Genomic DNA, 21354 nt, shown 5'->3' with positions numbered 1-21354 from the left:
TAGCCTAGTAAATATAAATGCATACAACGGACCACAATATTAAAAATATGGTGAAGCCCAATGTTTCTGTACCTTAATGTATCATTATAACATACGTATAAAGTATGACGTTTCGTGTGTAATAAAAGCATACCGTTTCGTGTCTAAGCAAATTACGCTCTAAAACGTTAGGTGGCGTTACTCGGTTTAGAACGTAAGCTCCGCCCCTCACTTCCGGTTCTGGCGCTGGTGTTAGAACGTAAGCTCCGCCCCTTTTCCCGGTTCTGGCGCTGGGGTTCTGAAACTGGTGGTGCTGCGGGTCTGCAGCTGGATACTATAGACCTTATCCCCCAGAGTTAGATAAGTCCATACATACCTTTTTCATCTCCGTGCGTGCTATAAGTCTGTTTGACGCACCCACCGCTAGCCTAGCTTAGCACAAAGACTGGATGTAAATGGTTGCAGCTAGCATACTAATCCAAATAAGTGACAAAATAACGCAAACATTTTCCTATTTACATGTTGTGATTTGTATAGTCACAAAAAACAAAGTCACATGAGACACAGACATATTTTAAACGTATAAATACTGGGAACTATATTCTCTGAAGGCGAAGCACTGCTACTTGGGCGGAGCACCTGAGACGCGCCGTGGTGAGGAGCAGAGAGTTCGTGTCTCAGGTGCTGCGGTTATCACTCCGCCCAAGTAGCAGTGCTTCGCCTTCAGAGAATATAGTTCACAGTATTTATACGGTTAAAATATGTCTGTCTCATGTGACTTTGTTTTTTGTACACTCTGTGTTTATAGACACAGAGTGTAAACGTAGACATGCACGCGGAATCACATGCGGGGATAATGGTTAGTTTCGGCGTAGACATGCACACGGAATCAAATGCGGGGATACTGGTTCGTTTCGGCGTAGACATGCACGCGGAATCACATGCGGGGATAATGGTTAGTTTCGGCGTAGACATGCACGCGGAATCAAATGCGGGGATACTGGTTTGTTTCGGCGTAGACATGCACGCGGAATCACATCCGGGGATGATGGTTCGTTTCGCTCACAACATTTGACAGATGTTGTGCCGAATTTTGACTCCCTGCCAAGATATTACCCCCCTCGTTGAAGTCAGTAGGCTACCTGATTACCTAATCCTAACCGCACTTCTAATCCTAACCCCTCACCCACAACTAATCCTAAACCTACCCATACTAGGGCGTAGACATGCACGCGGATAGCTCAAAATGCGTACAGATAACACTTGGCAGTGGCGTGTATGTTTACGCAAAGTCATGATGGTTCGTTTCGGCGTAGACATACACGCGGAATCACATGCGGGGATATGGTTCGTTTCGGCGTAGACATGCACGCGGAATCACATGCGGGGATAATAGTTTCGGCGTAGACATGCACGCGGAATCACATGCGGGGATAATGGTTAGTTTCGGCGTAGACATGCACGCGGAATCACATGCGGGGATAATGGTTAGTTTCGGCGTAGACATGCACGCGAAATCAAATTGTGGGGATAATGGTTAGTTTCGGCGTAGACATGCACGCGGAATCACATGCGGGGATAATGGTTAGTTTCGGCGTAGACATGCACGCGGAATCAAATTGCGGGGATAATGGTTAGTTTCGGCGTAGACATGCACGCGGAATCAAATGCGGGGATAATGGTTCGTTTCGGCGTAGACATGCACGCGGAATCACATGCGGGGATAATGGTTAGTTTCGGCGTAGACATGCACGCGGAATCAAATGCGGGGATAATGGTTAGTTTCGGCGTAGACATGCACGCGGAATCACATGCGCGGATAATGGTTAGTTTCGGCGTAGACATGCACGCGGAATCACATGCGGGGATAATGGTTAGTTTCGGCGTAGACATGCACGCGGAATCACATGCGGGGATAATGGTTAGTTTCGGCGTAGACATGCACGCGGAATCACATGCGGGGATAATGGTTAGTTTCGACGTAGACATGCACGCGGAATCACATGCGGGGATAATGGTTAGTTTCGACGTAGACATGCACGCGGAATCACATGCGGGGATAATGGTTCGTTTCGGCGTAGACATGCACGCGGAATTACATGCGGGGATAATGGTTAGTTTCGGTGTAGACATGCACGCGGAATCAAATGCGGGATAATGGTTCGTTTCGGCGTAGACATGCACGCGGAATCAAATGCGGGGATAATGGTTAGTTTCGGCATAGACATGCACGCGGAATCACATCCGGGGATGATGGTTCGTTTCGGCGTAGACATGCACGCGGAATCAAATGTGGGGATAATGGTTCGTTTCGGCGTAGACATGCACGCGGAATCACATGGGGGGATAAAGGTTAGTTTCGGCGTAGACATGCACGCGGAATCACATCCGGGGATGGTGGTTCGTTTCGGCGTAGACATGCACGCGGAATCACATGCGGGGATAATGGTTAGTTTCGGCGTAGACATGCACGCGGAATCAAATGTGGGGATAATGCTTCGTTTCGGCGTAGACATGCACGCGGAATCACATCCGGGGATAATGGTTTGTTTCGGCGTAGACATGCACGCGGAATCACATGCGGGGATAATGGTTAGTTTCGGCGTAGACATGCACACGGAATCAAATGCGGGGATACTGGTTCGTTTCGGCGTAGACATGCACGCGGAATCACATGCGGGGATAATGGTTAGTTTCGGCGTAGACATGCACGCGGAATCAAATGCGGGGATACTGGTTTGTTTCGGCGTAGACATGCACGCGGAATCACATCCGGGGATGATGGTTCGTTTCGCTCAGAACATTTGACAGATGTTGTGCCGAATTTTGACTCCCTGCCAAGATATTACCCCCCTCGTTGAAGTCAGTAGGCTACCTGATTACCTAATCCTAACCGCACTTCTAATCCTAACCCCTCACCCACAACTAATCCTAAACCTACCCATACTAGGGCGTAGACATGCACGCGGATAGCTCAAAATGCGTACAGATAACACTTGGCAGTGGCGTGTATGTTTACGCAAAGTCATGATGTCATGTTGGTAGCTATCTGTAAAACGACTCGATGAGCTCGAGCTGTCATAAAGTGCTCGCTCTCACTTTCATTTCTGCCGTGATCAGTAAAGTTAGTCCTGTCGCTCTGGAGACTGTAAACTGGATCACGAGAGCAGTTGTACTGATCAATCCTCGAGTAACAACGAGAGTAAATGAAGACTGCTATGTTTATACATCCAAAAAACAAAACACCTCAATCCCTTTCAGAGACATTCTACAGCTGTTCCAGCATCGAAACAATGGCGGACTGTGTCCAGCTCACTCAGGGCGGGTCTATGCTCAAACTGCAGTGTCAATCAACAGTCGTGGGCGGGGCTTGTGCAATTCTACGTCACATTGCATTGATTCTGAGAACAGCTCGTTCTGAGACCGTGCTTATGATTTATGGGGATTTAAAAAAAAAAAACACTGGTTGGATTTTTATCATTATAGGGTGGTTGTGTACACATACTGCCAACACACATTATGTTCAAACACCATGTAAAAGTGAATTTTGCATAATAGATACCCTTTAATTGTTTTCAAATGTATTATAGAATTGGTAAATGTTATTTTTCTATTATTGTTGATATTGTTTAAATGCTTATTTGTGCTTTATGTTTAAAAAGAAGAGTGTTATGTGCATTTAATAAATTAATTATTTTCGCTTGGCATACCGGTGTGATGACGTAATCACACGGCTTAGTAGCCCGTGCGGCGCGCGCCCGTGATGTGCGCGCCCGTGATGTGCTTCATTCAAGACAGAGTAAAAACGACGACAAGGAAGCCATCACCGAAGCGCTCGTTTTATTTATTCTTTCATCTTTTTATACGGTACTTCTTTTCAGGGGTAGTATTACATAGGCCTATGTAGGCTTGCAGTCAATATTTTGGGTTTAAAACGGACTAAATAATTGGAGAAGTCCAGCAAACATGACCAGACAAAAGTATTTTTGACCAAAAAAAATTAATTATGATTAATTACTACAAGGTCTAAAAAATAATAATATAATATGAAACATATACAGGGATGAAAAGTTCACAATAAGATCTATAACCTGCATTTACGAAACCCCCAAGTACAAACAAATCACAGAGAGAGCGAGAGTAAGAGCTTCTCAGCATCCTCTTTCTTCAGTCAGTCTGCATATGCATCACTGTCACTTGGCAGCTTTAAAAACATAAAATCTAATTTGTTGGCCATGTGGAGCTCATCGCGTCTTAAATCTAAACCTCATTCATCTATAATGCTGTGATGTATTGTGAAGTATGCTGAGTGGAGACAGGGAGAGTTTAATGCACGATTTAGACGACAGTCCAAACAGAGCATGATTGCTGAGCTGACTACACGTATTATAAGCCATAATAGCAGCAAATGACCCCAGATCAGTAGGATGATTCCACATATTCTGGAAGAAATTTCTATTTTCCGGTATTTGGTTATGTGCTGCATTGTGTGTGAGAACGTGCAGTGTGAGCTAAACCCCCAGGAAATTGGTACAGGAGCTAGAGCCAGGTAAGAGAACATCTGCTGAAGGGAGATATACTAGTACACACACACACACACACACACACACACACACACACACACAATCCCCACCTTAATCACCTCTGTGTTGATGGAGGCTATTTGTGTGGACGGATATAGCTGGCTACAGCCTGAGAGGGAATTTGCACACCAGTATGAGCGTGTGTGGATCTTATCAAATGGATAAAATAATGAATCGAGGAATGTGTGTATACTCAAAGTAATTTTTTCTTTGTACTGACATACAGCAACATCCAAAAACACTACAGTAAAACATCTGGACCCACACAACACAACTGATAATTCCTGCAGGTAGGCAACAGGACTATGTAAAACTCGCATGCTTTAAAAACAGCTTAGGTTACATCAACTCTTACCTAATCACTATTATATAAATCAGCACCAGATAGATGCGAATATCATTCTCCTGTGGGAATCATCGCAATTCCTCTGACCGAAAATGTAAAGAAGTATAAGGAATTGTGAAGTTAAATAAGTAATCTGATCCATGACCAAAAAGGAGATTCAGTTGCAATTATCAATTGAAAACATTTCTTTAAAAAAAATAATAATACATACAGTCCCGGGGGACCCCCTAAACATATCACTACTGAGTTAGTTCAATGGACTGTCTCAGCAGCCACTGCTACCTCCGGTGAAGGGAAGTGTATGGAAATTGTCCAAAAATTTAGCACAGGAGGTGTTAAACAGAATAAACAACAGAATAAACAAAGCAATGTTGAATTGATATGATCCACCTTTACGCAAAAGGTATTAAAAGTTTCTGGAATATAATATACTAATATAATATACTAAAATGTTGTTTACTATAGACAACAATATAAATATTATTAGTGATGCACCGATGTATTGGCTGCTGATATTTATCGTACGATTTTAGATCAATTTAAAAACATTGGCATATCGGCTATAACATTATTTATTATTTAACTGCGTGCAGGCACTGAGTTATATAATGTCTGTCGAGTCAAGTCACCTTCATTTATATAGCGCTTTTAACAATATAGATTGTTTCAAAGCAGCTTTACAGTGATAATAGTAAATTCAAGTAACAGGGATTGTTTTGGCTTTACAGCAGCTCTAGAATAAAGTTATTGTCTAGCTAAAGTTAGTTTTGATTGATTCACATCCGTCGCAACGATCATTAGGGCCCGCTAACACGACACCGTTCTAACAGAAAACCCCTTTTGCGATTCGGATGCTCATTTTCACAAAACAGTGCCTTGTGGCTTGAGAACGCAAACCATGAAATAGGATACAAGCCTTGAAAAATTTTATAATACAATCCTTTTTTATCGCTTCCGCGTAGCCACATGAACCGGAATCATCCCAAAAACGTTTTATATGTACAGAGGTAAAGGGAAGGAGGTCTGTGGCATACTCCAATTTTTTTTTCTCTGGGTAAAATAATTTAATACTTTCTAAACCAAAATTAAATCTGTACAAAATACAGCAGGGCTTGACAATATCAAAAGTTTATCCTTTGCACGTGAAGACGTGAAAGAGAACTCCGTTCTACTCACTGTGTGAGAAGTTTTGTGTGCACACATAACCTTCAAAGCACGCACCCGGAAAGCCGCAAATACTGAATTGAGTTCTCATTCACTTCTTCTAAATCACACAAAATTATATCAAAAAGCCTGTCTTGGGGCGAGTATCCTTGTAAACATATTTGGTTATGTCTTAAATGAACGCAAACAGTTGAGAAATAAAAGGCTTGTGTATCAGTATACTGGATCTGTGCAGCTCTTAAAGTGTCAGCAGCCTAATATTCCTGCTACGCTGCTGTCTGTTTTAAAAGCCCACTGAAATGCCTTGTAAAGCACAGCGTCCCTTCCCACAGTGTTGATGTAATTTCCACTGAAACGGGAAGCTTTTCCCCCTTTTTTTAAAAAGCCAATAGCGTTTCACTTATATCACAGCTCGGCCAGAGCCTTTAAGCTCGGTAAAGCCGCATTTGACAGCTATGACAGCCACAGTCACAGCCATGACAGTCTAATAGATTCCGCTTCAAGATTTAATATGAAACTGTTAGCCTACTAAAGCAAAACAACGATCATAATCATTCTGAGGGTGTAGTTTGAAAAGTGTAATTGTGTTGGTGCATGGCATCTGTGTTTTTATACATTTAATCATTTAGCAGACGCTTTTATCCAAAGCAGCTTACAAATTTAGAGAGCAATCAGAAGCAATCAAACCAACAACATGGCAAAAATGTGTAAGTGCCGTGTCCAGTCCCATTTAGTCCAGATCCAGCACAGCACAGGTAGCAGAATTTTTGGGTTATTTTTCATAAGATATTGAGTAGTAGGCTAAGTGTTAGTATTAATGGGTCAAGTGTTGCCTAAAAAGATGCTTCTTCAGTTTCTTGAAAATGGCTTCAGACTCAGCAGCTCAGGTAGAGTTGGACAGGTCATTCCACCAGCTTGGAACAGTCAGGGTAAAGGTCTGTGAAAGTGATTTTGTGCCTCTTTGGCACTCGTCAGTGCTGTTTCTAACGATGAGTCTGTCTAACTGTTTCTCCTCCTAATCATATCGCTTTAAAATATAGTATGCGTCGACTCTCGTGCATATAATCCACTCTGTGGTTTGGTGTCTCTGGACTCCGGAGACTCCTGTGAGACTAACGCAAAACCAGACTTTGTTTGCCCCAATGGAAAGCATATTACACTGTCTGAATCATTCCCTATCCTCGATATAGTGCACTATGCGCCATTCACCAAATAGAAAATGGCAATAGTGTGAACAAGTGACTGATTTCAGCTGCAGCTTCAGCGTCTATTTATTGTGCAGGGGGCGGGACGCTTCAGATTCTAGAGATCATTTGATTGGATAGAAAATCTGATGAGAATCTGAAGTGCAGCGATGTGAAGTAATGTCAAAATCGTTGATCCATATTGGTTAGAAGTGAGAGACTGTAAGTTTTGAATGCTTATCTTCTAAATGCAAATTTTTTTCATTGTTTTGGAGCGCATTAGCTTATAAATAACATTAAGGCTAACATAGCGTATTATACTAGAAGCCAAACAAATGTAATGCTATCAAACATTAAAAAAATAAAATAATAATTGCTCACAACTCGACCAAATAACTTTATTAACTTAAATAATGATTAATGTATAGGTCTATTTAATTTATACAATGAAGAATATATTTTTCATTTGATTACTTTTTTTCTGTACCTGAAAACTACGGTTATACCTACCTGAAAAGCTCAGTTTATTTCATATTTATCTTTGTTCTGTTGTATTTATGTTGGCCTGCTGAATTTTAAATGGATCCGTGTGTGTGTGTGTTTGTGTGTGTGTGTGTGTGTGTGTGTGTGTGTGTGTGTGTAGCCAGCCTATATGTTTATATTGTATACACACACAGACACACATATACAGCCGATACACACATACATTAGGCTATATAAACAAAAACTTTTATGTTAGATGCGATTTATCGATTTGACAGCACTAAATATAATAATAATATGATTTGTTGTGATCTACAGTTATTAGAAATACAGAAAGAGTTTCCTATACCACAGTCTGCTATGGGAGAATACCAGAAGCTAACGTAGCACTGAGATTTTAGTGAAAATACATAGGTTGTATGTAAGCATGCAAAGAGTTGATTGAGTTTACCAGGAAAACGGTCTGAATCTTTGCCAAATGCCTCAAAGGCAAAGCACAAAATGTTTTTATCTAAATATAGGCCTACTACAGCTCAGATTAGACTGTAATCTGCATTCTGATCTAAAACTGCAGAAGTTTTTTTTTTGAGTTTAAGACTGCAGAAGTGCAGAGAGACATAGCTAGAGACCTAGAAGGCATGATGAATATCAGTCCAGTAAGCAACATGTGGGCAAGTCTACCTCTCTCATCCACCCTATCCACGCCTTCGGCCAAACCCAAAGTAACAGTGTGTGTGTAGATGCTTATTACTGCCTTTAAGTAACTATTAAATATTTTGGCAAGCAAAGTAAAAAGAGATTCTATTTTTGCCTTATAATTTCATCTCTGCACTGGTAAGTGGACCTGCTAAAGTCACTGACCAAACAGCAGGTCAATATGTAAGAAATTAATACTTTTTTCCCCATAATTGACAATAAAGCAAAAAGACCAGATGAATCATTGAATGAGGATTAATAAAAGAGAGCAGCACAAATCACAAAAGCACAGACATTTAAAACAGTGTGAACTTCTTCCAGAGTGCAGAGGACTTCAGTTTCCATATACGCAAATCAAAAAGCTTTATCGGACATGCACAGTTTGCTAAAATAAGAGAGAAAAACTTAATAGTGCTTTAGCATGTTGTGGAATATTATTTTCCAGTTAGGACCCTCTTAATAAAGATTCAAGACATCACCAGAGCATCACTGTCATGCAACACCTGTCATTAACATATTACATTCAACTTAAAGGGTTAGCCTAGTTCAAGCAACAACAACAAAATTCGTTCAGTATGACATAAGCCTATTGTCTTTTGTGAACACACAAAATAATCAGCAAGACAGCTTCAGTCACCTTTCACTTTCATTCATAATATCCTTCTTCCACACAATAAAGCGAATGGAGACTAAGGCTGTCATTCTGCCTAAAATCTCATACTTTGTCGCACATAAGTTTTTTACATTTTGGGTAAAATAACACTTTAAATAACATAAGTATAATCATACAATATTGGAACTTTTTTTTTTTTTTTTTTTAAGAAGGCAAAGCTTGTTCAGCCTTATCGACTCATATCGAAAGCTTAAGGATGGTGAACTTAAATGTTCACTGGGCATCTATGTAATAACATCTGACAGAAGTTTGATGATCAACTGCAATGGTCAGTTGTTATTTCGGTGCTGAAATATGAGAGACGGTGCTCGTGCACTTCCTCTAACTTGATTGACAGAACGTCAACAGCGCTCGCGCCCAGCACGCGAAGCGATGGAGCTTTCTAGCAAATCCACAAGTACAGGCGACTACATCACAGATTAACCATAAAAATCCACACATACGGTCTACTAGCAGTACATTTTTAAATAACCAGAGTCTGAGACTGATTTTCAACAGATACCCTTAGCGTGAGTTATTAGGGAGAAAAGAGTTAAAGTTAGTAATTCCCCTGAGGAGAGCGGTGGACAGACAGCTCCCTCTACATCAACAATAACACGCTGAAAGCTTTCTACAAGAGCTCCACTGCAAATTCATTTCTCATGCAACTTTGGCTACGAGAACAGAGGTTAAATGCATAATAACGGCCTCTTGATACAGCAGGTAAGTAGTACGCGTACTTCTGAGGGTACAATAAGATATCCCTACACACTATCCGACTGGAAATTGAGCGCAGCGTTTTACCTTTAGTTCCGCACTCTCCGCCATCTTGTGACTGCTAGCGCAGGCGTGACGCTGTCGGGTCACGTGGTATGCACGCGCCGCTCGTTGCCGGCGTAACCGCTCACACGTTTTTCAACGAGTAGTGCCCAAAATGCTGCGTGGAAAACTTGTTGGGAGAAAGCATGCTTACTACAAGTATCATATCGGAAATGGACGCCTTTAAAATGCATGCATTCAAATAGATTATATTTATCCAAATACTTTACATTTGTTTTGACGTTGTTTTCAGTCATTACAAAATATTTCTTTGAATCAACATTTTGTCTTCTGTATTTTAATACCCCACAAGTATAAATACCTTTCTACTAAGGTGGGTGCACATCCGAGCATTGGATTGGGGGATAATCAAATTAAAAAACACTGTCTGTAATTAAAGGGTACCATTGCAGAAGTAGCCTATCACGTGTTTATTTGACAATAAGCAAAGTTTAAACGACTCCCGCCGAAGCTAATTTAATATTCAGATGTATTTTTTTTACTGTCGTCTTTGAGAACGTATTCAGATATTCTATGTGAACCATACAAATAATGTATTTGAACGCTCCAAATAGAACATTCGTGCATAGAGTGAAAAGAACGCTGAATAAACCCATTGGAATGTGCAATGTCTGTTTTCACCACTAGATGGAAGTGTTGTATTTCACAACAGTAATAGACGTCGAGGCTCAGTTTGAGCTGTGGGTTAGTGCGCTTGCAGTGTGCAGCTCTATGAAATTTAGTAGGCTACTGAACACATTTTGCAGGCTAAACATATATTTATTGGAAATTATTAAGCTGTGTTGTTTGGAAAGGACCAGTAGGCATAACATATTTAAATGTTGCTGTTCAATATAGGCTTATATATTTTATTCGTCTTGGCCTATGCAGGCAAATGTTTTCAGGCATGTATTTCAGGTGGCCAATCCTACAGTTTCTGGATTTTGAATTTGTGTCATAACATATTTTATTTAATTAATGACAGTTAAAACGTATTATAATGTGAAGGAAATAGCTTGAATTCACGAGTCAATACTTGTGGCTTTGATTGAACTTTTTATTGAAGAATGAGGCAAGAGATAATTTTATTTTTGACATAAAAAGAAAGAAAAGAAACACTCCAGAGGTCGTATGACATTTAGTTTGAGCACTGTGATGTGGAATAACAACTTTTGCTGTATTCTCAATTGTTTATGGGAAATACGGGATAAGTGCTTTGTTCAAACTTGTGTTTGTTGTACATGAATATGACATACAGCTGATTTAGAATAATTTTGGGGTTGAATAATTTTGGATAGATTGGTCTGAAATCTTGCTTATTTAAAGTGCTTAATATTGATGATTCATAATTAATTTGGGATAGCACATCAGTGAATTCGTTTAGAGAAAAACAATTACATGTTAAAAACACATACATAATGAGAATAATCAATTCCAGTTTATGAAATTTCACATTATACAGTTCATTGCACATTGCCACATATTATGGATTGTATTGTTTAAAAAAATCAACCTATTTACACAAGTAACAGTATATTATTTGAACGTTTATTGTAATCCTCTGGTTTGTTTTACTCTGTTTTCCTTAAGTAATCCTAGAGACTTTCATCCACAGTAGAATGTTCAAATGCCACTTGGATTGTGATTCAGCAGTCCTCAGTGTTCAGTGTGCATAACGTGAACCTCTCAAACAGAGTGTAAATGCACAATTCCTTTAAGGGAGGTTTACAGATATCACTGGGATCCTGGGATGCAGCTTTAAGTTAAGGTGGTCAGAGGGGCGGCTTAAAGGTGCAGGTCCCTGTGCAGTGGCGTGGAGTGAGCATTTTGCAGGAGAAATGGTGAAGAGCGTCGTGAGCTTCTAGGGAAAAGGTTGATTGAGTTCAAAGAATCACAGCACAACATCTAATCTTTTACTGAGTCATGCAACTACATTCTCCAAATACTGTGAGTCGGACAATGACGTATGATGCGCATGCACAAGCTATCACACTCCTCTCTAATCATTTCTATTATTTACACTTAATCAAACACGTGTTTTAATGCATTTTGAGTACCTTGAGTAATTAGTTTAAAAAGTAGCACTTGCATATTCTTTTGTAATTTTCTTAGAACAATGTGAAAAAATCTTTTTCGTTCCACTTTAATGGATGATAGTGTATTGTAGCTTATCTTTCTAAATTACCTTTAAGCTTCTGCTGAATTGCATAACGAGCCTTTCTCTCCTGATCCAACTCGTTGCACAATGTGTCTAAATAAAAGAAAAATGAATAAATCATTTGAGGTGGGTCACAAACGTTAAATGTTTTAGATCCCCTGTGACCTAATATTTTCTTTAAAATTCAGTCTTTCTGAAAATATGCAAGTGTTACTTTTTCTAAACTGACCTTTTTTCTTTCTTTTCTTTTTTGTCAATAGTGCAAAATTTGCATTACCTCGTACAATCTGCAGCTGCTGGACCATCTCCTCTCGATAAGACAGTTCCCTCTTCATTTGATCCTGAAAATTATCTGTTAGAGTCAACACGTGTTAAGTTATAAATTGAGGAAATCATTGTAGGCTAGCAAATAAAATCATGTTGTGAATATACTATCCACTTCTTAATTACCTTTCAAACTTTGAAACTCCCGTTCCAGTTTTTTTCTCAACTCCACTTGCTCCAAGAGCTGCTTTTGGAGCTCCTCTGTGGAAACCGATAGAAATCACATAATTTATCATACCACTGTGACTTTTAATCACCACACATATCTCAATAACTTTTGAGTAAGCTACAGTGTTTTTTCAGAATTGTATTTTTTTTTTAGCATGTATTTTCACTCTCTGTTTGGTTTTCTTGTCTAATAGCGCTATTTAGGTTACTAAGGCTAAACACACGGTCCCCGTGTTCTCAAGCATGACATTGCAAAATAATTAGGACAGTTGCCTGAGGGGTGTGTGGAAAACGAGCCTGGCAATGTGGATCGTCTGCAGTTCAAGGACAATTCTCAGTAATACACAACCGTAGCGATTACACTCCTTTTTAAATGCATAATGCGTGCATAAAAGGGGAAAACATAGCTACACAAAAAGGCATATGTATTTGCCTTAAAAAAAGAGAGACAATGCCTTGTTGAATCTGTGTTTAAATAATTAATCATAAAAAGATATTGGCATCCAGTATTTGTAATTGGTCAAGTTATTTTGTAACACCTTAGTTTAGAAAACAATGCAATAACACAGCTCAAATTGTCTATAAAACGTCTACATTTTAACTCTCTTGTACCTTTTGCCATATTTTCGATGTCTTTCTCGAAATTAAATATGTTATCAGTTCTTCTCAATGCAGCATCGCCTGCCATAAAATAAGAAATATATTATTATTACAAAGATGTAAGCTAATGTAGTTACAAAAAAAAAAAAAAAAAAAAACAAGAACGATACAAGATTTTTAGATCTGCTACTCACTTGGGTTCTCTTTGCTAACGCTAATTTGGTCCGAACAGGATTTTTGTGATTCACATTCGTCGTCAGTTGAAATGTGTGAATCTAAAGGGAAATATATTTGTTATCAGGTCACTTATTCAGAGTGAATAATTCAATAGCCTATAATTTATATAATAATTGATAAAAATAAAAGTTGTTAAAATTATATAGAATAAACCTAATGCATTATAGCTTACATTTAAATCTATTTTTTTTCCAATTGCCTTACCATTTGTTTCCGGTACGGCGCGAGGAAGTTTAGAGGCCAAACATGGCAGTGTGCTTTGAAGAGATGCTCCCTCCTTTTCATTTGAGTACACCTGCAAAAAATATCCAAACATTCAAAAATAAATACAAGCCCAATTATGCATAATTTTCTTTTTTCTTATACGCAACCATGCGTCAGACAACAGACTGCGTTTAATAGTAGGCCTGGCTACTCTTATAATGATCTACAAATAGGCTATTTGGCAACATCAAGGCAAATTACTCGTATTACAAGGTAAATTCGGTCAGATGGACAGACAAAGAGAATAATTTGTGCAGTAACCACAGGGGAACCCTTAAACCAATGCACTAATAGCCCGCGGGCGACAACAGAAATGACCATTCATTCTAAACATTTAATTTACTATAATTACGCGCCGCTGTGTTCTTTTATTTAGATCGTTCTACACTAATAAACAGAATTCAAACGAGCTGTATCCATAACAACACAAATTACAAAGTGTTTATAAATAGAAAAGTATAAATGTAGAGTCCATAGGCTCATAATTATAGGCGTCATCATCACTCGCTATTAGAGCTGAAAGACTGCTGTATATCAGGCAAGTGCCATTCGGAGCAATTACTTATTTTATTCAGTCTGCCAATTTGTTGATTCAAAATCATTTTACACTAAGCTGTAGATATGTATTTGATGTTTTAATACTGGATAGATTCAGATGGTTTCAAAACCACTGAGTATGATGGTTTATGTGACTCACATCGTAAGCAATGGCATCATTCTTCTTTGCCACCTGCTTGTTCTGGTTGTGTTCAGGAGAGCCCGCGTCGCTGAAATCGTCCGGCTGCGGCGTTTGACTGTTTTCTCCCACGGGACTTTGCCGGTCATCCACGGAAAGTTGTATAGACTCCTCATCATCTGGAATTCTGTGTGTCTCCACGTCCACATCTGGTTCTTCCCCGCTATCCACACACGGAGAGGCTGATCTGTAGCTGGAGCTCTCACTAACAAAGTCTGGCGACAAATGGCCAGGATGAGCTCCGCTGTACGCGTCCCTGTTTCCGTAGAGCTTGGCTATGCTTTCTGCATCTTTAACGACTGGTCTGAACGCAGAAATATAGCTCAACTTTCTGGGGGTGCTGGGTTGACCCTCACTTGACCTGGCCTCGTCCCCAGATTTGTCCTCGTCGTTCCTTAGGGACTGCGAGCTGGAGCAGCGCTCGCTGTCGAACAGACTGTCTCTAGATGTGTTTCCTCCCCGCTCGCTTTCTGACATCTCAGCTTCGGTTTGCCGGGCACTCATGAGCTCCGTGTGCGGTTTTAGTTGTGTTGGTTGATAGGATGTGAGCGGCAGGGTGCCCGCGGTGGGCCAAAACATGGGGAACGATGGATAGATACCGTCCTTCGCACCTGGCCAGAACACACCAGGTACATTAGTCTTGTTCTGCTCACCAACTCCATCATCCTTCTTTTGACACAGTCCAAATGCTGGGAAGCTATACGGATGCGGGAAGATGGGTGGCGGGATCTTCTGGAGCATGCCGAAACTCTTACTAGGCACAGGGATGACCGGGTAGTTACGCACGCTGTTGGTTAAACCGAGGTTAGCACGGTTGTCGTCGCAGCGCAAAGTTTTGTGAGGAATGTCAGGGGAAGCGGTCTGCGTGATGTTACCAGAGGCCTGCGGTTTGAGCGGGGAGGACATTTCTGATCCACTCCCCGGCATTGCCCGTTTCCGGCTCCCGCCGTTAAACATGGCCTTGACGTCCTCCCACGCGTGACAAATGTCATCAGACAAGCTTTTGTCGGTGAGTTTTAGATGGCGTCTCCATGAATTAAAATTGGCCGCGTCCGGCTGTGTGTATTTAGACTCAGGTGTGCGGTGCGAGTGAAATATAAATTTGTTGGGTGAAAAATACATATTACAATAGGTGCACTTGATGCATTTTGCCCTGGAGCTGTTGTACCTCGCAGGTATGAAGCTTCCTCGGCTGCCCCAGGCGCACTCGTGTGAAACATCGAATGCAAAATTCTCGGGTAATTTGGGAGGGTTGTGAGCCCCGAGGAAGGATTTGCAGAGGCGCTCGGCCTCGCGTTTGGTAATCATGCCACAGCGGCGCGAGGAGATGGGCATGGCCCCCGCGCGCCTCAGGATCTCCAGCTGCACCGGTGTGCACTGCACACACGTAATTCCAAGCGCCACGCGTCTGTTGTGGATTTCGTTGTAGCTGTAATTCTTCAGTAAAGTGTTGGAAATCTGCGCCAGACACAGTCTTTCCTGGCCGTCGATGACCAAAGAGACGATGGGCACTCCGTACAGCGCAGCCTCACTCACTTGATTTGGCTTCAGCGAGCTGCTGCCAGAATAAGGCTGCAGTTCTTGCTTCGAGTTAGGGGAAGAGCAAGCATCTCGTCCCGTGGAAAGCTGACCGGGTATCGACTCCATTCCTGGAAGTCTGAAGAACGAGTCAGAAACGTAAAAAATTACACTCCAATTCAAGAACTGTGGAGTATTTTTATGCAACTCTTGAGAGATTATCAATCAATGTTTGCTTTGTGCAGCCTAAGCGTTATCCTAATATAAACAGTTTATTTGTTATAATTAATATCTTTAAAATATACCTGCAACATTATTTCAATAAAAAGGCTAAATAAATAAAAAAATTAAAACGTCAGTATTGGCTTTTTTGTTTGTTTAAAATGTCTCCTTTCCAATTAGTTAGTTTTTTTCATTAGAATGACCTGTGCAAGATAAAAAGCTTAAATGTTATTTAAAAATTGAGGCCACCATTTTTTACAATAATTACAATAATTATTTTAGAATTGTGTTGCAGACTGTAGGCTACAGTTATTTTTAGTTAGCACTTTTAACAGCTATTATTAATAGCTTTATGCCTACTAATTAATATTTCAAATGAATACTTGGCTTTTTAGGTTGCAATATTGACGGCTCTAACACTATCTTTAAAAGCTCGCACTCTCTGACCTGAGAGCCTGCATCATTGCTTAATGTATCCAAATCGGCTCAGAAGCCGGAGCGATTACTTAAAGGCCTCTTACGGCGCTAATACGCAAAGGGGCAGAAGGGAAGAATCTTTTAGCTACTCCAATAAGCTTAGCAACAAGGAAAAGAAGCTGTAAGCCGCTTTCTGTGTAATTACACAGCCTGTGTTGTTCGACTTTGATCTGTTAATAAAAGTTTATCATTTATAATTAAACCATTGCGCAAGGAGCCGTTATATTTCAGTCCTACACATATTTTCGTTTTTCTATATTTCTCCGTAATGTTTTAATGTTGACGTATAAATATTCTTTAGATTTGTCGTATTATTTTAAATCGCCTGATTTAGGTGCTATAAATTCTCTTTCGTAATCAAGGATCAGCATATTTTAAAACATTACAGGCTAATCTTTCTTCCGAGTCCTAATCATTTCGTTAAATGTAGACCAGAAATTATTTTGACAATAATAAGCGCGTTAATTTAAGAAAATACAAGACTGATTATAATTTTGAACAACTTATTATAAAACATAAATATAAAAAAGAAACCTACCTTTTTATGAGGAAACGGAGTCAAATGAGCGAGTGTGTTTGCGTCAAATTAACAGGCCTAAAACAAGTAGGACAAATCGTCCGCCTGTAGTGCGTGATGAGAACTGCGAGGACTGATCGAGTCTTCCCTCTCAAAACAGCTTTAGAGTTTCCATCCCACTCAGCTCTCGTGCGTGGTGACGGGAGCGCGAGCCGAGTGACCACATGGCAGTCCCGGAGCTCGTGCCTCTTCTTAATAGGTTGTGCGCGATCTACTTCAAGAGAGGGGACGACAAAAAGAATAAGAAGGCACACCCACTGAGATCAAATCCGATTCTGTATTAACCGTTTGCTTCCACTCCAAAACAAAGATCACTGCCAATTTATAGTTGAGCTGATAGATAGATAGATAGATAGATAGATAGATAGATAGATAGATAGATAGATAGATAGATAGATAGATAGATAGATAGATAGATAGATAGATAGATAGATAGATAGATGCGTAATGTAATTTAAGCGGTTTTGCGCATAGTCGATTGCGCATGAATAAAGGCGGAATATGATGGGTGAAGAACAATGAACAACGGTAAATTATGATGCTTATTCCCCCACCCCATCTTACCACTCATGCCATGTAGGCCTACACCTGCGTCTTTTTTCTCAGAGACTAATAGGCCTAAGTTTCCCATGAATTTTAGAACTTAATAATGTTCATGTTTGAGTGACACTTCTGATACCAAACAATAAATCATTATGAATTTGCATTGAACATTTCCTCAAGGCAACATGTCCGCAGGCCATGCATAGGCTATAAACTGCTATTAAGCTCGCGGTCATCGTATTTTACGTCACATGTCTCCCAGTGAATGAATGATGCACATTTGTTAAACACACCAGCCAGTGAGAGCGGCTAGTGTGTACAAACAGTGATATATCAGAGCAATGGACTGAGGTAAGTGGTGCAACCTTATATGGCCGTATTAACTATTTAAAACCTGATCAATGCCCTACAGTTAACCCCACTATGTCTTGACGTAAAGATATCAATATCGAACCGGGCAAAGTTGTGCTGTCTACTTTGGAATACGACACTGGAAGAGTGTTATTCTCTCAGAAATGTTTTGGCGATGTGTTCAGGACAGGTATCACCATCACTCAGTTCAGTCCGCGTCTTCCACTTATGAGGGTTTGCAAAGAGACACTGGATTAAAAACAAAGCAGAACAAATCCACTATAGTCTGTTTTGAATAACTAATAGTCATCTTGTTTTCATGTAGCCTACCTATTATTTTGTAAAATATTACCAAGTTATTTTAATTATTCAATTTCCATCCACTGTCCAATTTTTTAAGCTACATGCAGTCTTTCAAAAAAGATATTTGATTGAACGGTAATTAATTATATAAAATGTTAACAATGAACAGAATCAATTAGTTAATAATGTCAAAAATTGCCTTAGAGGAATGGTTCGTCTCAGCTAAGCCATTACATCCGAACTGCATTCGAGCTTGTATTTTGCATGAACTGAACATTTAGGCTATCTGTAGGCTATGTTGTAGGCTATTTGACAGATATACATAGACGCGTTTTTATTCAAACATTTTTTTTGTGCAAAATATTCGAGCAATAAATAAATGAAAATAAATGTCTAAGGTAGGCCCTATAGTTAACTTGTATCATCACACAGAGTTGAAAACACGGGAAAGTTTAAAAATCTGTCAAGCGATGCTCAGTATGTCCTGTGACCAAGAGGCCACGGCTTAACCTAATTCAATATTAATAGGAAGGGAAACTTTAACCAGATCTGCTTTGCCGTGTCTTCTTTCACAACCAAGAAGCTTCGTTCTGGCCCAACAATAATTACAATTTTATTCTGTAATTATTCCTTTCTTGTGAATTATTTAGTGGTCAGACTCAATGCAGCATTGTTAGCGTTTATGGAGGGGAGACAGGGGCTCACATGTCCTACATGGATCCTCCCACAACACCCTTCTTTAAACAAGCCATCCCGACAGCATTTAATCAGACCTTAGAAGAATATCCCTTTAAAAATGTGTAACTCACTCACGTTGATAGGCTACCTACTCACGATATTGAAATCTCTCAAACAAAAAGGCATTTATATTAATTTAAAGGTTGCCTATACGATGTCCTATTAATTTAGGTAGGCTATACCAGGTTACTGTATTAAACTTGATGTGCTTAGTAACCTCTTTGACATGCTATTAAATAATCAATGATTGTTTTTACATAACGGTTGAATCAATACGATAAATATTGTGTTTCAGGACGACATATGCCATTATTGGCTCATTAATATACGCGCTATTATATTACACGGGCATGAGTAAACTAATTAAAGAAACTTTATATAGGCCAGTAGCTAAAAAAGAATTGGGGGGAAAAACGTCTTTATTACATATCACCCTGCATATGATCTTTTTGAATAACATGAGGATTAAATACGTTGTAAAAAATATAATTAGTTGTAGTCTATGCTACCGGTGAGAGGAAACAATTCAATGAAATGAGATCTAGTCCAACATCAGAATTTACCATATTACCGAAGTAAACTATCTTTATTTTTCAATCTGTCAGTGTGGTGAAAATGGTTTGGACAATAGAATAGACAAGAAAGAGTGAGTTGCCTTGTCGGTATTATTGGAGTGAGTCTATGGCACAACAAGCAGTTATTTTTAAAGGAATGCCTTTTAAGGCTAATGCCATCATCAGCTGGACAGTTTGAACTGATGCCCTCTGGTTGCCGTTTCAGAGAACTAAAAGCAATGACCATGAGATCAGGCAACTCATTATTTCCACAGAGATTGGATTATTTTTTTTTAGGTTGATTTTTGAAAACCACTTTCAGCTAAACATGCGGAATAACATCATTAAGTCTATATAAATTACGCAATAACTTCTTTTATCTGGTGATATCTTAAATCAAATGTATAATTTTATTTGACCAAGAAGCTCATTCTGTTCAAAGAACGCACAAACTAGTTCAGATAAGAACCATCTCAGATTTAAACCAGTGTGTTTTTAGAAAAATAAGAGATCCTGTCCTGGAGGTCATTGCGAAGATTGGCACATAAATCAAAGGCAGACTAATTCAGCAAGAGAGGTTTAATAAACGCATCAGCTGAAAAGCATGTGTTCTACAGTCACCGTTATATCCGCGCAGTATAAAAGCACGACCCCAATAAATTTCACTTTAGCGCGAGATCAATCAGCTTCTCTCATATTGATCTCTGTCGCCTTGACACCCTCGAGTCGCCTGCCGCAACCTTTTTGTTTCGAGTGAAAATAGCGTTTCGATTACTGTTTTTATTAGGAAAGGATTGCTACAAGAGGTTCACCATGGCCTGAAAATTAAGTGGTGACATTTTAATTACTAGACATTGATAAAGGAATCTTGGTAATGGCTGTGAACAGGTCTTTCAGTGCTCGTCCGGCCCCCGCGCAAATCAAACTGGACTGCAGGAGAAAAGGTCGCATTAGTGCATCAGTATATGGGCCCCAACAGCTGAAGGAGGAGGAATACTGAGGCTCTTTATAGGTGCTGGCTGCTGGGCTGGGGGTCCATATAGCCTACTGCTGCTCTAACGAGACCTCCCTACTGCAGTCCTGCTGTTTGACCCTAAAATGCATCTGTGGGACAAAATTATTTCTAATTGTTTGGCTGTATATTTCATTAAAAAAGACTACCTAATCTTCTTCACCTTATGCAGGTGAAACTCGAAAAATTAGAATATTGTGCAAAAGTTCATTTCTTTCACTGCATTGAGGCAGTAATTCATGCAAAAGGGGCCCAAACCTGAGTGTATGCATGATTATACTTTTCAGAGGGCAGACATTTCTGTATTTAAAATCATTTTATTTTATTTTATTTATTTCATGTAATATTCAAATTTTCTGAGATTTTGAATTTGGGGTTTTCATAAGCCATAATCATCAAAAATATAACTTTTGCACGATACTAATTTTTCACCTGTATGTATGTATGTATATATATATATATAGGATATATATATATATATACACACACACTTTGCAAAAGTTTCAGAAAATAAATTTGCTTTAAGTTGTGTATTTTACTGTAGTGTCAGAAGGAAATATCAGTTTACATTTTCAAAAATTAATTTTGCCATTAATTGTCATAATCCAGTGAGATTTTTGTATGCACAAGTCTGACAACAGCCCATCTGTTCCACGTGGAGATTTG

General features: G+C 39.6%; 2 protein-coding genes across 9 annotated transcripts in view; both read right to left on the bottom strand.

Annotated features, from left to right (window-relative positions):
- pias1a (protein inhibitor of activated STAT, 1a) overlaps positions 1 to 9979 on the bottom strand; it is a 49873-nt gene extending 39894 nt beyond the window's left edge. The window contains exon 1 of the mRNA XM_079588774.1: positions 9892 to 9979. Coding sequence (XP_079444900.1) covers positions 9892 to 9915 — 24 coding nt within the window. The 5' untranslated portion in view covers positions 9916 to 9979. The remainder of the gene's footprint in view (positions 1 to 9891) is intronic.
- Positions 9980 to 10944: 965 nt separating this feature from the next.
- On the bottom strand, positions 10945 to 17395 carry skor1a (SKI family transcriptional corepressor 1a). Of its 8 annotated transcripts, none has more exons than XM_079588697.1 (9): positions 17149 to 17377; positions 14355 to 16050; positions 13598 to 13688; positions 13351 to 13431; positions 13169 to 13237; positions 12515 to 12589; positions 12342 to 12416; positions 12092 to 12157; positions 10945 to 11767 (listed from the first exon to the last, which is right to left on the bottom strand). In XM_079588697.1, exons 2-9 carry the CDS (start codon positions 16038 to 16040, stop codon positions 11679 to 11681), a joined length of 2232 nt encoding a protein of 743 aa, XP_079444823.1. In that variant the 5' UTR covers positions 16041 to 16050; positions 17149 to 17377; the 3' UTR covers positions 10945 to 11678. The 8 variants fall into 8 exon arrangements, with proteins under 8 accessions (XP_079444823.1, XP_079444826.1, XP_079444828.1 ...); XM_079588698.1 differs by having other exon boundaries at positions 10953 to 11764; positions 17149 to 17287; XM_079588703.1 differs by having other exon boundaries at positions 10953 to 11764; positions 12342 to 12405; positions 17149 to 17287.
- Between the last annotated feature and the right edge of the window lie 3959 nt (positions 17396 to 21354).

Source organism: Phoxinus phoxinus (genome assembly GCF_949152265.1).
Source record: "Phoxinus phoxinus genome assembly, chromosome: 2".
Classification (NCBI taxonomy): Eukaryota; Metazoa; Chordata; class Actinopteri; order Cypriniformes; family Leuciscidae; genus Phoxinus; species Phoxinus phoxinus.
This window is presented reverse-complemented; position numbering and strand designations above follow the sequence as displayed.

Coding starts and splice junctions, on each gene's coding strand:
- skor1a (XM_079588697.1), bottom strand. CDS start 16,040: ATGGAGTCGATACCCGGTCAGCTTTCCACGGGACGAGATGCTTGCTCT. Junction 13,689..14,354: donor ATGATGCCATTGCTTACGAT/GTGAGTCACATA, acceptor TATTTTTTGCAG/GTGTACTCAAATGAAAAGGA. Junction 11,768..12,091: donor AATTCAGCAGAAGCTTAAAG/GTAATTTAGAAA, acceptor CCTTTTCCCTAG/AAGCTCACGACGCTCTTCAC.